General features: G+C 34.9%; 1 protein-coding gene across 5 annotated transcripts in view; it reads left to right on the top strand.

Moving 5' to 3' along the window:
- The window catches only part of Lrba (LPS responsive beige-like anchor protein), a 504,118-nt gene that overhangs the window by 335,780 nt on the left and 155,977 nt on the right, over positions 1-12,361 (top strand). For all 5 annotated transcript variants that reach the window (XM_048424832.3, XM_048424835.3, XM_048424834.3 and 2 more), the window contains exons 41-44: positions 778-895; positions 2,341-2,443; positions 4,572-4,687; positions 6,739-6,851. In XM_048424832.3, the coding sequence (XP_048280789.1) occupies positions 778-895; positions 2,341-2,443; positions 4,572-4,687; positions 6,739-6,851 (450 nt within the window). The remainder of the gene's footprint in view (positions 1-777; positions 896-2,340; positions 2,444-4,571; positions 4,688-6,738; positions 6,852-12,361) is intronic.

The raw sequence follows: 12,361 nt of genomic DNA, 5'->3' as shown, positions 1-12,361 counted from the left end.
AATTAAGCTTTTGAAATGATCTTTTTGAAAACAAACCTTGAATAACAAGGCAACAAAGTGATTTAGAAGTAAAGACAGGATTACTGTGGATTGGCAAAGCATTTTAAGCAACTGTGTCTGTCACATGGGTTGACAAGAGTTGTAACAAGTTACTCGGACAGCCACCCACTCCGTGGAGAGATTGTGATGAGCTTATTTCCAGGCCTGTGTGTAGCTTTGACTGACAAAATGATACTTAACTCTTATACAGTTAATCTTTGTGTTTTCTGATTATTTTTTGCCTTAACAGTGACCTTAAAATTGTTGAGAATAGTGTACTAACATACATCTTTAACGCAGGGCAAAGGCACCCCTGGACAAACTATAATCATATCATATAAAATCCATTTGTATAAGAAAGCCAAAAGCACATATGGCATTCTTTCAAATTCTTACTTTTTTGAAACTTTATCTGAAAACTAATTTTCTCTAATAAGATTTTAAAGTTTTTCAGTAAATAAGGCTGCATCTGTTTCCTGAGAATAGATTTCTTTGTTTATAAAGCCCAAATATGTAATTGTAAGAAGAGATTTAAGAATTTCACTGTACTTTTTCATGTAAATTGATTTTCACAAATTACAATGCATTTTTTCATTTTTTTCAAACTGTCTCATTATTTATTAAATTATTTTTCTTAGAAATTGTTTCTCTTAAAGAGCCTTCTCTATTTTAGTTGGAGGAAACAACACTCATGGGATGTAATGCTGTGACGTAATGGGGTTTCCTCTTTCTCACTAGATCTTGGCATACACAGAAGGTCTGCATGGAAAATGGCTGTTCACAGAGATAAGATCAATCTTTTCTCGCCGTTATCTTTTGCAAAATACAGCCCTGGAGATCTTTATGGCAAACAGAGGTAATGTGTTGCAGAAGTACACTGTAAAAAAGCTGACTTGCCCCCATTTGGGATGTCATTTTTTAACGTACCATATTGTTTCTATTTAGATCGGAACTATAGTTTACCCTCTGCCCCGCTGACCTCATCGCTGGCATCTCACTCATCATCCTGTGATTTTTATTCCTACCCCATCATTTTTAGAATAATTTGTAGCTCTTTTGTTTTTCTGTTTCACAAATTGGTGCAATGCTCTATAAGTACAAATGAACAATGATTTAACTATTGAATCAGTTGTGGAGTTTCCATGTCCTCAGCATTGCATTGATTACATTTGGGGACAGACGAATATAGTCAAATGATTCCTATAATTATTTTGTCTTTTATCAAACCTGTTGCTATTTTTTTTAAAAAGTGAAAACATGGTATTAAGTTGTCCATTCTTAGCATTAAACTAAGTTTTTGCTTGTGAATTTAAATTGCTTCATGAGATACATCAAGACAAGAAGGGCAGGCAAGTTGAACTTGAAGGAAAAATGATTGTGTTATTAGTTGAGACGTCCAAGGGAAAGTATATAAAACACGATGTCTCTGTTACAGTTCTATCTTATATATATGTAGCTTTATGGTTTCTTAATTGTTTATTCTGTAGTCTCTACGATTTAAATCTACACATAAGAACATATATTATATACATACATGTCTCCCCTGTGTAGTGGCATGTATTTACAGAGAATACAAGTACATTTAGGGAACAAGCGTTTTACTTCTTTATAAGCTCCTCCAAAATCCTCAATATTTTTTTACTAATGCAAGCATTATTTTTCTAGATGAATAATTGAGACATTACTTTACACTTTATTTCAGTCTGCATTCTTCTACAGAAGTAGAGGCAACCTTCCAGCATTTATCACTTGCTCATCCTCATTCACTATCCTTTTGTGGAATTCTATAGATATCTTTGCAATTGTGTGTTTCCAGACAACTCTCAGATAAGCCTAGGTATTCTGACATAATGTGCTGTCTCATATTCTTTCATCCTTCCCTCATATTTAATATGATAGTGGTATATAAGGAAGTCTTATTTCAACACTACAAGAACAATGTATGGCATTACAGCATACTTTGTGCTTAGTGAGTGGTCTGCTATTTATTTTTTAAGACTTGTTAGTAAATCCACTGTTTAAAAGTTACAGCAACATAGTACATTTTTTGCAACTTAAGGATTTTTATCTGACCAAGCAGAAGATTGCCTTCTAGATGAGTTTGTAGCATACATGTGATTCTGATACTGTTAATATTAATTAAGATTTTTGAGACTAAAGAAATTAATATCTTGTAAAGTTTGTTATTTTATGACTATCATCTTTTTAAAGATAGGTAAGTATTTTATATGACTTGCAAAATTGACATTAGTTTCCCAAGAAGGATAGCATTGTATTCTAACTTTTAAAAATCACTTGTAGTTGCTGTAATGTTCAACTTCCCAGACCCTGCCACAGTGAAGAAAGTAGTGAACTGTCTACCTCGTGTTGGTGTGGGAACCAGTTTTGGATTACCTCAGACCAGGTACTGTTTCATTTGAAAAAAACATAGGAAATATTCTTATTACAATCTTGTTAATTAACATATATTAATATTTGTATTTGTTTTGAAATTTTACCTTTGGTTTTGTATATTAATAAATGATGGTTATTAGAGGTGTGTTTTATTGTTAGTCAACTGAATCATAATATAAAAAGTGCATTATCTTTCGGAGAACATGTTTGAAAATACTACAAGAAAAAGGTTCTCTAGTTTTTCCAGGAGCATTTGTGTGTGCACACATGCATACATATGTGAGACGGTTTCATTTATGGTTCCTACTTTGGCCTATGGGGAAAAGTAATGTATTTTCACATGATACCCCTATATTTTAATCAAAATGGCAAAAAAACAGAAAGAGAGATAATATCTAAATATTAAGTCCATTGTAAAATTATTGGAATGCTCATTACCAAGAATATAAATTAATACTGGCCCTTCGCAGACCCTTTGAAAACGAAGTAAAACTTTGCCCCCTCACATCCAAGGTGCCCTGTAACCCAGCTGTGTTAGTCCTGGAAAGAGGTGCTCAGACATCCCTCTCGTGTTTGCACAGAGGGTGTGCAGCAGTGACACTCTTTATGATAGGCTAAATGAAAATAAGTTCACCAGCAACAGGAGGGTGAGTGAACTGTGCTGTGTTCTTACAGTAGAACATGTAATGGTGAAAATGAAGGAACCACTGTCATGTGTAGCAGCAATGATGAGTTTAGTAATGGAAGCAAGAACAGATCTCTTCTTATGCACTATTTTGAACCAGTAGAGTTGCCTCTAATGTCTAAGGTTATTGTCAGGACAGTAACTTATTTTTAGAGAGTGGTAGGTAGTTCATGAGTGTGTATTAAGAAGGCTTATGATGCTGGGCTGTGGTAGTGCAAGCCTTTAATATCAGCATTTGGGAGGCAGAAGCAGGTGGATCTCTGAGTTCTAGGACAGCCAGGTGTACACAGAGAAACCCTGTCTTGTGTGTGGGGGTGGGAGGATTCAAACATGCTGCTTATATTTCTTACCTGAGTTGATGTCTGTCCAATGTGTGTAATTTATAAATTTTCATTAAAAACATACTTTTGAGTTATAGTACAATAAATGCTTCAAAAAAATCAACCTTAATTTTATTACATTTAAAGAACTACTTTTTTGTTCAGTCTTATAAAGGGTTTTCTTGTGAGAAGAGATCTGATACAAACTACAGTGCCATGTGTGATTACAGAAAATACCCAGAAAAATCAGGTTTACGGGAATAGAGAGTAGACTGGTAGGTGCTTATGGTTGCACTAGTAATGGGATTAACTGCAAATAGAGACAGGAGTTTTGTTATAAAAATGTGTTATAGCAGATTGTGCTTACAACACAAAACTATAAAATTTCCTCCAAAGCCTTTGAATTTTCTACTCTTAGAATGAATAATTTTATAATTTTGAATTATGCCTCACTAAATCTTTTCAATACATAATTACTTGGCTCTTGGTAATGGGAAGAACCATGACCGTGCAGACCTCTGAGACTATCAGCAGGGTATTATAATTAGTCCTGATTGCTCACCCCCCATTTCCCACTGCTTATCTGTTGGCTACTTGTATCTAAGTGTTTACATATCTCTAACTTGATCTTCTAAGGAACTACATTTAAAAAAGTAATCTCAGTAGTTTCTTCTATCTTAATTCTACCCTACAAATAGCTTAATCTTGTCTTTCCCCTTGTTACAGTATCTGAGCAAATATAATATTTAAAATTATAATGTTCAAGTTTCATCTTTAAGAGATAACTTTTAAACTTGATAGGCATGTGAATATAATTTTGTGCATTATGATTTTGTGAAATCATTTATCATACTGTTTTAATCAACCTGTACTGATTACAAGCATTACAGTGACATTATAGTGAAAGCTTACCTGAACAAGCAAAATATATATAATAGTCTTACTGCTAGTCTGAATCATTTGAAATCTATTAATTTTGGGTTGAAACATTGCTAATATTCATTGGTCTGACATGGATACTAAGTTTCAGAATTATATGTTCCATTAAGAATATTGAACGAGCACAGATAATTCATGATTTATTATTGTAATTAATATTAAGTTAGTTTTATTTCAAATTCTCTTCTTTGAAGGCGTATTTCATTATCCACTCCACGTCAACTATTTAAAGCTTCAAATATGACTCAGCGGTGGCAGCACAGAGAGATTTCAAACTTCGAGTACTTGATGTTCCTCAACACAATAGCAGGTAAATTAAGTGACCTTGACTTATTTTAGATAGCAAATGTTCATTGTGATATGATAGGTTATTTTTAGTATTAGCAAAAGAGCTCATTTTTATTACTATTTGAATGTCTTATTAAGGTAGATTCCTAATGAGTTTTATAATTTTGCATATGAACGATTGACTACTTAGAAATTAATTTTTTAAAAAAGAGAAAAGAATTTACAGTTTTGTAATACAAAATGGGCCTTCTGTGAAACAGTAGGAATGAAGAACAATATAATAATTTAAGAACTGATTAATATATTAGTATATTAAAATAAGTTTATGATGAAACAGTGAGCTATGATAGATAAAAGAATATTTATATTAAGACTCATATGTGAAAATATAAAAATTAAATGGCCCTTACAATATGTGTAATCATGTAATATTGAAAATCATCCATTGGAACTGTTTCTTTGAAGAATAAAGAATTGAAATATTCCCGTACTTTGCATCTAGAGAAAGTAAACAGTGAGTCTACTAGTGTGACATTTGGGCTGTATTTCATTAACTGACATAGTATCTGTTTGAGACATAAAAGATATACCAACAGAAAGAGTTATTTTTCTACTCCCAGAGTAATTACTTTACTTACTATTATAAGTACAAGTTGAATGTTCCTTATTTGAAATGCTTAGGACAAGAATGATTTCAGGTTCCAGAATTTCTCAGATTTTGGAATGTGTGTGCAGACTGTGAGGTAAGTATGTTTAATTCAAGTATTCAAATCCAAATGGCCTGAAAAAGAAACGATACTTCAGTGCTTAGGATTTCAGATTTATGGATTAGAGATGCTTAAATGACTTCAAAAATATGTAATATGAGAATTTAAAATGCAAAGAGGAATAGAGATTATATTTACCCAGTAATTTGGAATAAGCAGGAAAATGACGTTTTCACCAGTCAGATAAGATGTTATTTTGACAGAAGAGGTTGTTGGGAGGTCAGAAGTTAGTTTTGTAAATCTAAAATCATAAGCAAGCATATAAAATATAGTGTTTGAAGTATATAGTATAGTATTTGTAGAAAAATCAATGTTATAATTTATGTTCTCAAATATTGTGTATACATAAGGTATATTACTCATAAAGATACAAGGAAATGAGTGTTAGTTTGGCAATATTGAGATAGAGTGTTTTCAGTCTGAGTTGGCAGGCAGGTCATAGGTTTGTAAAGCTTTTAAGAATATGTAATACTAGAGCTCCAAAAAATTAACTTGGAGGTTTTAGGTAGGTTGGTAAACTGGGGTAGAACTACTAGGTGGAAGGCAAAATTAGAGAGCAATTACCAGGAAATGTAATGAAGGCCTGCACTGGACAGATGACACAAGCCTTTGCGAGACTAAGTTGCTATATGAATTCACAAGCAACAGTCACTCGGCCTACGGCAGACTACAGATGTTAGGTAAATGAGGAGAGACTGTTGGAATAAACGTGATGGCTTCTCCTAGGTGGAGACTGCTCTTTTGTTCCCAGCCACCCTGACCCGAAAAATCACACAGAAACCTGTGTTGATTACAGTACTGCTTGGCCAATTGCTTAGGCTTCCTATTAACTAACTCTTACATCTTAAATTAACTCATTTTTATTGTTTTGTGTATCACCACAATGCTGTGGCTTACCGGGTAAAGTTCCAGTGTCTGTCTCATTCAGCAACTACGTGTTGTCTCCTTGGTTCCACCTACTTTCTCTCTATATCTCCATTTGGATTTCCCACCTGACTTTATTCTGCCCTGCCATAGGCTCAAAGAAGAACGTAAACTCTAGGATCACTTACCTAAATTTGAGGATGGTTTCAGCGTTACTTGCCATGCAATTTGGGGGAAGCTCTTAGCCTTTTGGCCTCAATGTTTTCATGAAAAATGTGTGCTATACTATTGATACTGGTTTCACAGTGCGATTGCAAAGGCCAAATGAGATAACACAAAATAACATTAAATACAATGCCTTGCATACTGCTAGTTTTTCTTGTTATTTTGATAATCTTTCATGCTTTACAACAAATAAAAGTGATATTTTCTTCTTTACCAGGACGGGGTTATAATGACTTAAATCAGTATCCTGTGTTTCCCTGGGTCATCACTAATTATGAATCAGAAGAATTAGATCTTACCTTGCCAAGCAACTTCAGAGATTTGTCCAAGGTAATGTTTTAGTAATTATCTGAAGTATATTTGCCTTTTATTTAAAAACAAGTTAGAGTCATTTTAATATGTTTTAAAATCTTAAAATATCATTTTACCTCATACATGTTTTATCTTTTAAATACATTTATATTATTTAGCTTAAAATTTTAAAATAGTGTGTATAATAAACTCAATGACAAGTTAAAAAGTTATTGTACTCTTTCTTCCATAAGCATTCAAGGAAACATTGTCCTCCTTTAGGACCTTCTGAGGGCTTTTGTAATTAATGAAGCAAATAAGAAGTCGTGAACAGAACTCTCCTAGCAAACAAGAGACTTCCTGCTTTAGGTTGCCATGCTTGTATGTTTGTTCTTGTCCTCTGGTAATTCCTCAAACATAAGCATGTGAGTCCTCTTTTTATATTTCAAAACTCACTATGTAAATCAGACAGATCTCAACCTCAGGCTGTGTTCCCCCAGCCTGTAGATGCAGGGATCACAACCAAATCCAGGTGATCCTCTTTAAATCTGGTGATAACTTATGCAGTTCTCCCTGGATACAGGAAGTCTTCCAGAGTTCAGAGCTTAGCTTCTCAGCTTGCTCTTAGCACTGTCTTTCTTCTCAGCAGAAAGCCTAGGTTATTCTGACTTCCACTCTCAGGTAGGGAATCACTACCTGGTTTCTGCAGAAATGGTTTATGGAGAAAGTTCACTCACCCATCCGATTCCCTTTACAGTGTCATAACAAGATGGTTGTACTCATGCTTTCTAGACATGGTTACCCAGTCCATCTGAAGACAGCGACAGCCATGCAGCAGTTGACACTCTCCTCCTAGTGAAGAGTAGCGTTTGGGACACGGCCATTGTCTGTTCTGTGCAGCAACTTTCTCTGCTGTTGTGCTCATCTTTGTTCAAATCTAGTCCTCAAATTCCTCAGATTTGCCTCTTGTATCTTTGCTCTTCTTTTTCTAATAATATGAATTCCTGTGGACTCCCTGAATTTCATAATTTACTATAATCTAAACATTTTGGGGGACTTATAATATAGTCCCAGTGATATAGTGCTTGCCTTGCAAGTTTGATCCAAGTAGCACAAAACAATGAAATTTTTCTTTTTTCTCTATTATGAAATTATTACTAAAAAACTAATAAGGCCGACTTATAGATGTTATGCTTATTATTGCTGTATCTGCAGAATTGTGTTGTCTAATAAATGAAGACTGAATTAGTTTGATCTGTGTGATAGGACAGTTCAGCAGGCTCATTCCATAGTCCTCTAGCCTTTGCTTCATTTTTCTTTGTTATATAGGCTTCTGCTTTTGTTTGGAATACTTGCTGAAATAAGATCAGAAAAATGCTTCCAGACATTATTTTCTAGCAGAAATTTCTGGCGGTATTCTCTATTCACATTGAATTTTGTTTATATATTATTACTATTTGTTAAAAGCTTGCCATATAATTTTGTTGGGTGGGTAAAATATTATTTTAACTAACAAGTTTATGGTTTTTCATCCACATAAGTAAGGTTGGTTCTATGCCCCCACTGGGTGATCATCAACAATTCTGCTTTTCAAAGTTTTGTAATATTAAAGTGCAAAATAGGACATCCAAACTAAACCAGAAAGTTACTTCCATTAGTCTCCAACTGTACATGATCATAGCCACAAAAACATGGACATATACATAACATAAGCAAAGACAAAAGAAATACCTTGTATAGTCAGGGAAGACAGTCCTGTGAGTCAAACGCGTGCTGATGAAGACATGAGCCTTCAGCACCCATGTGAAAACTGGGTGGTTTGCACCTGTAACCTCCGAGTTGCGGTGTAGAGACAAGCAGATCCCTACCTAGCCTTGCTGGCCAGCTACTCTAGCCAAACTGTGGGCTCCAGGCTCAGTGAGAAACCCTAATTTAAAAAAATGGAATGAAAAAGCAATTAAGCAAGCCATTTTGTTGTCACCCTCTGGCCTCCAAACAGTCAAGTGCATTTACATGTGTATGTGTGTGCAAGCATGCAAACAGAAATATTTTGAGTATGATATACTGCCTTTATTGTTCTTAATTTCTTCGATTATAATGGTATCCATTTTGAGATATTTGTGATAAGATTTTACTCTTGGTTGAGAAAGGAATACTTCTTGTAACATGAGGGCCAGCTTATTGGCGTTTCTGTCCCGCCCAGTACCCCACAACCGGCAAGTCCCAGAGAAAATCAATCACACAGAGATCTCTATAAGTTATAAAGCTGATTGGCCCATTAGGTCAGGCTACTTATTAGTTCTTATAACACATATTATCCCATTATCCTTATCTACATTAGCCATATGGCTTGGTACCTTTTCAGCTGTCAGTTCACATGTTGCCTCTTCGGTGATCTGGGCAGGAATGGCGGAGGGAGCTTCCTCCTCCCTAGTCTTATCCTATTCTCACTGCCCTGCCTCTACTTCCTGTCTGGTTGACCCGCCTATACTTCCTGCCTGACCAATCAGCGTTTTATTAAAATACATGATTGACAGAATACAGACAATTCTCCTGCACCAACTTCTTTAAAAAAATGCTTTCAGGAAGAACTGCAAGTGCACCAAGATCGGTAGTGGGAACTTTAAGCCACAACTACATATCATAAAACTATTTCCTTTTCTATAAAGCACCGGTTGTTCAGATCTTTCAAATGTCATTCAGGTTCATGAGAATGGAATTCTATCAGTGCACTGCCTTCATTAAATATTAATGAAATTAGTGAATTTGGAGTTAAACTACATTATTTTAACATAATATCAGTAACTCCCAAATGAAATAATCAAGTGCATTACATATTTAGAAATTGTACTTTTTACTTTACTTAATAAACTGCCTTATTCCTTGGAGTAGAAAGATTTCCTGAAACTCTAAGCAATACATGTCTAAATTTTTGCTTATACATACATTTACAGGAGCATGTCTTATATATAAATAAGTTCTATGTATACAAATGGTGATTATGTTAGAATTATATTAAAATTTGTCCCAAAGCAGGCATTACTATTTGTTTAAATAAGCTTCTGAAATCTGAGAAAACATAGATAGCATGCAAAGCATAATTTAGACCATAAACAGATGTTATGCTATTGCTAAGTAGATAATGCAGCCTGACTGGCTTTAAAATGTATCAAATTATTTATGTCCATTTAATTTCCCCAAAGCTGGTTTTCAAAGGAGTTTTAGTGCTTTGGCATAGAGCTACAATTTTATTTGATAATCTTTCCCATTGTTACACAAGGAATTTTCTTTCTGATGCTGAATTAATATAATCAACACCCTTTCTTCTGAATTCTTTTTGTGATCAATCTTTTAGCACAGAAAAAGTGTGAATGGAGCAATGTAAAAAAAAATTGTCTTCTTAGAAATGCAAATTTTTAAAACATTTCCACTATCTCTTTACAGTGATTATAGATTAGTGTTACAATGTGTTGAAGAGGTCAAATCGACCTCAGTTTGAAAAGATGTTGAAAATTATGTGTTTTTATATTGTAAAAGTATAATGGATTATTATTTCAAAACCCCCAAAATACAGAAGTCACTGATGAAACTCATTTCCCTCCCTCATATTCTTTACTGCATCATCACTGGTCTGAAATTGTGACAGATCTATGCATAGGACGTGGAGTGATTTTCATCCCTGTGCACTGATTTTATATTCTCACCACTTCTCTGGTGTAGTTAGGAATTACTGCTTTCTTTGTGCCTTTTCTTTGCGCGATGTTATAAGGCAGGCTTCCACTTACAAATGTCCTGTCCTAAAATAAACAATGCCTAGACTTTCAGCAGTGGAGTTTTCTGTTTCTGTGTTATACTTTGGAGACTCTAAAATGGTTTTGTAAGAAAGGAAGACCATCACACTTTGAGACAACTATTTCTCTTCTAATTGATCACTATAATGTTGGGATATATAATAAGTGTTCTTGCTATAGTCTGAATATATGTTCCAAAACACTGTTCTTAGATCACATTTACTGGAAGTAAAAAAAGTAATAATGAAAACTCCGCTATATTGACTTTGCAATTCAAAAGGCCCCAAACCAACCTACTGTTCTAAGGTTAACTAGTATTTCTTGCATATAGTTCACTATATGACAGGCATTCGCTTAAACATTTCACATGTATTAACTATTTTAATCCTCATCCAAATCCTTAAAGACAGGCAGCACAGTTGCTGTCTTACAAATGAGAAACTGGGGCACTGTGAGTATAGGAAGGTGCCCGTCTGTAGCTTACATGGCTAGTGAGTAGAACTCGAGCTTGAAAACTGTGTAAATAGCTATAGCTGGAGCTGTGTGCTTATAACTGACCAGCACAGCAATAATATAAAAAGAAAAAGTGTGTAACACACACAGTTTTCTAGTTGTGTTCAGGTATTTGCATATATATATGCTGAGGTATGTTTATGTTTGTTTTTTCCTTACTAATTTCATTCTCATCCCCTGCTGAAACTGATAGTTAATAAACCTCATCACAGTGATGCTTGGAAGGGAAAGTCTTTTCTAAAGAACCTTCTCTTGTCTTTGTCTTAGTTTATGATAAAAAAATAAAAGTTTAGCATTGGATTTTTGAGTGAGATAATTTTAGAAAACAAAACCAAGCCATGTGTGTTTGATTAAAACTAGAGAATCCACGATAACCACACTTACTTGATTTTTAATGGTTATTGCCTCTTTGTTCAGTGTCACTTTGCACCCAGCACTGTATAATTCCTGGAAACATGAATAAATAAATGCAAACTGTCTTATCAAAATATTGAAAATTGGGAAAAAACAAGAATTGTCAAGAAACAAGAAAATACTTTATTTTTTATTAATTAGAATTCATAGATTTAAAATGAAGGAAATACTAAGAAGAGTTTGAGAAAAAGAACAAAGAAAAACCCTTTTTTGTCCTTGGAGAGCAAAGATGTGGTGTGCTGTTATGTCCACTGGGAACATACAGAGGAGCTGCGTGCTAGATGGAGGACCATCTAGCTTTCCCGAGTTTACCTTCCAAAGATGAGGGGATGTAAACTCAGTCTTAAAATCTGGTATCAGTTCTGCGAAGTCACACTAGCTTCACTGCTTTTATAACCTGTTACAATGCTGTACTGACCCCCGTAATCTACAGCTCCCTGTGCTCTTGTTCAGTTACTGTTTGTTACAAGGGAGTGCGCGGAGCCTACAGAGGACCAGATGAAAAAGCAGCAGATTTTATTTACTCATTGCTGAGTAGCTGCTGATTGTATTGGGTGGTTCTCATCCCGCCTCTGCCGTGGTAGATTGGTGTGTGTATTTTTCCGTATGAGATCTGTCTCTGTGACCTGCACAGCTCCTATGCAGTGAGCATCTTGACCTGTAATTGGCGACCGACATTTAGCTGTTGTTGATCACACAGCACTTCTTTATCTCTCTAAGGTTTAAGTGCTGCTTCTGACGAATGCCAGTGCCTTCAGTCTGCCCTGTAGCAGATGCACCAGGAATCAATATACCATCTCCATGTCACAGAGGGGAAGAGTGCGTTCGCGT

This window comes from Myodes glareolus, chromosome 20, assembly GCF_982192425.1.
Source record: "Myodes glareolus chromosome 20, mMyoGla1.1, whole genome shotgun sequence".
Classification (NCBI taxonomy): domain Eukaryota; kingdom Metazoa; phylum Chordata; class Mammalia; order Rodentia; family Cricetidae; genus Myodes; species Myodes glareolus.
Note: the sequence above shows the minus strand (reverse complement) of the source record. Positions and strands in the feature narration are given on the sequence as shown.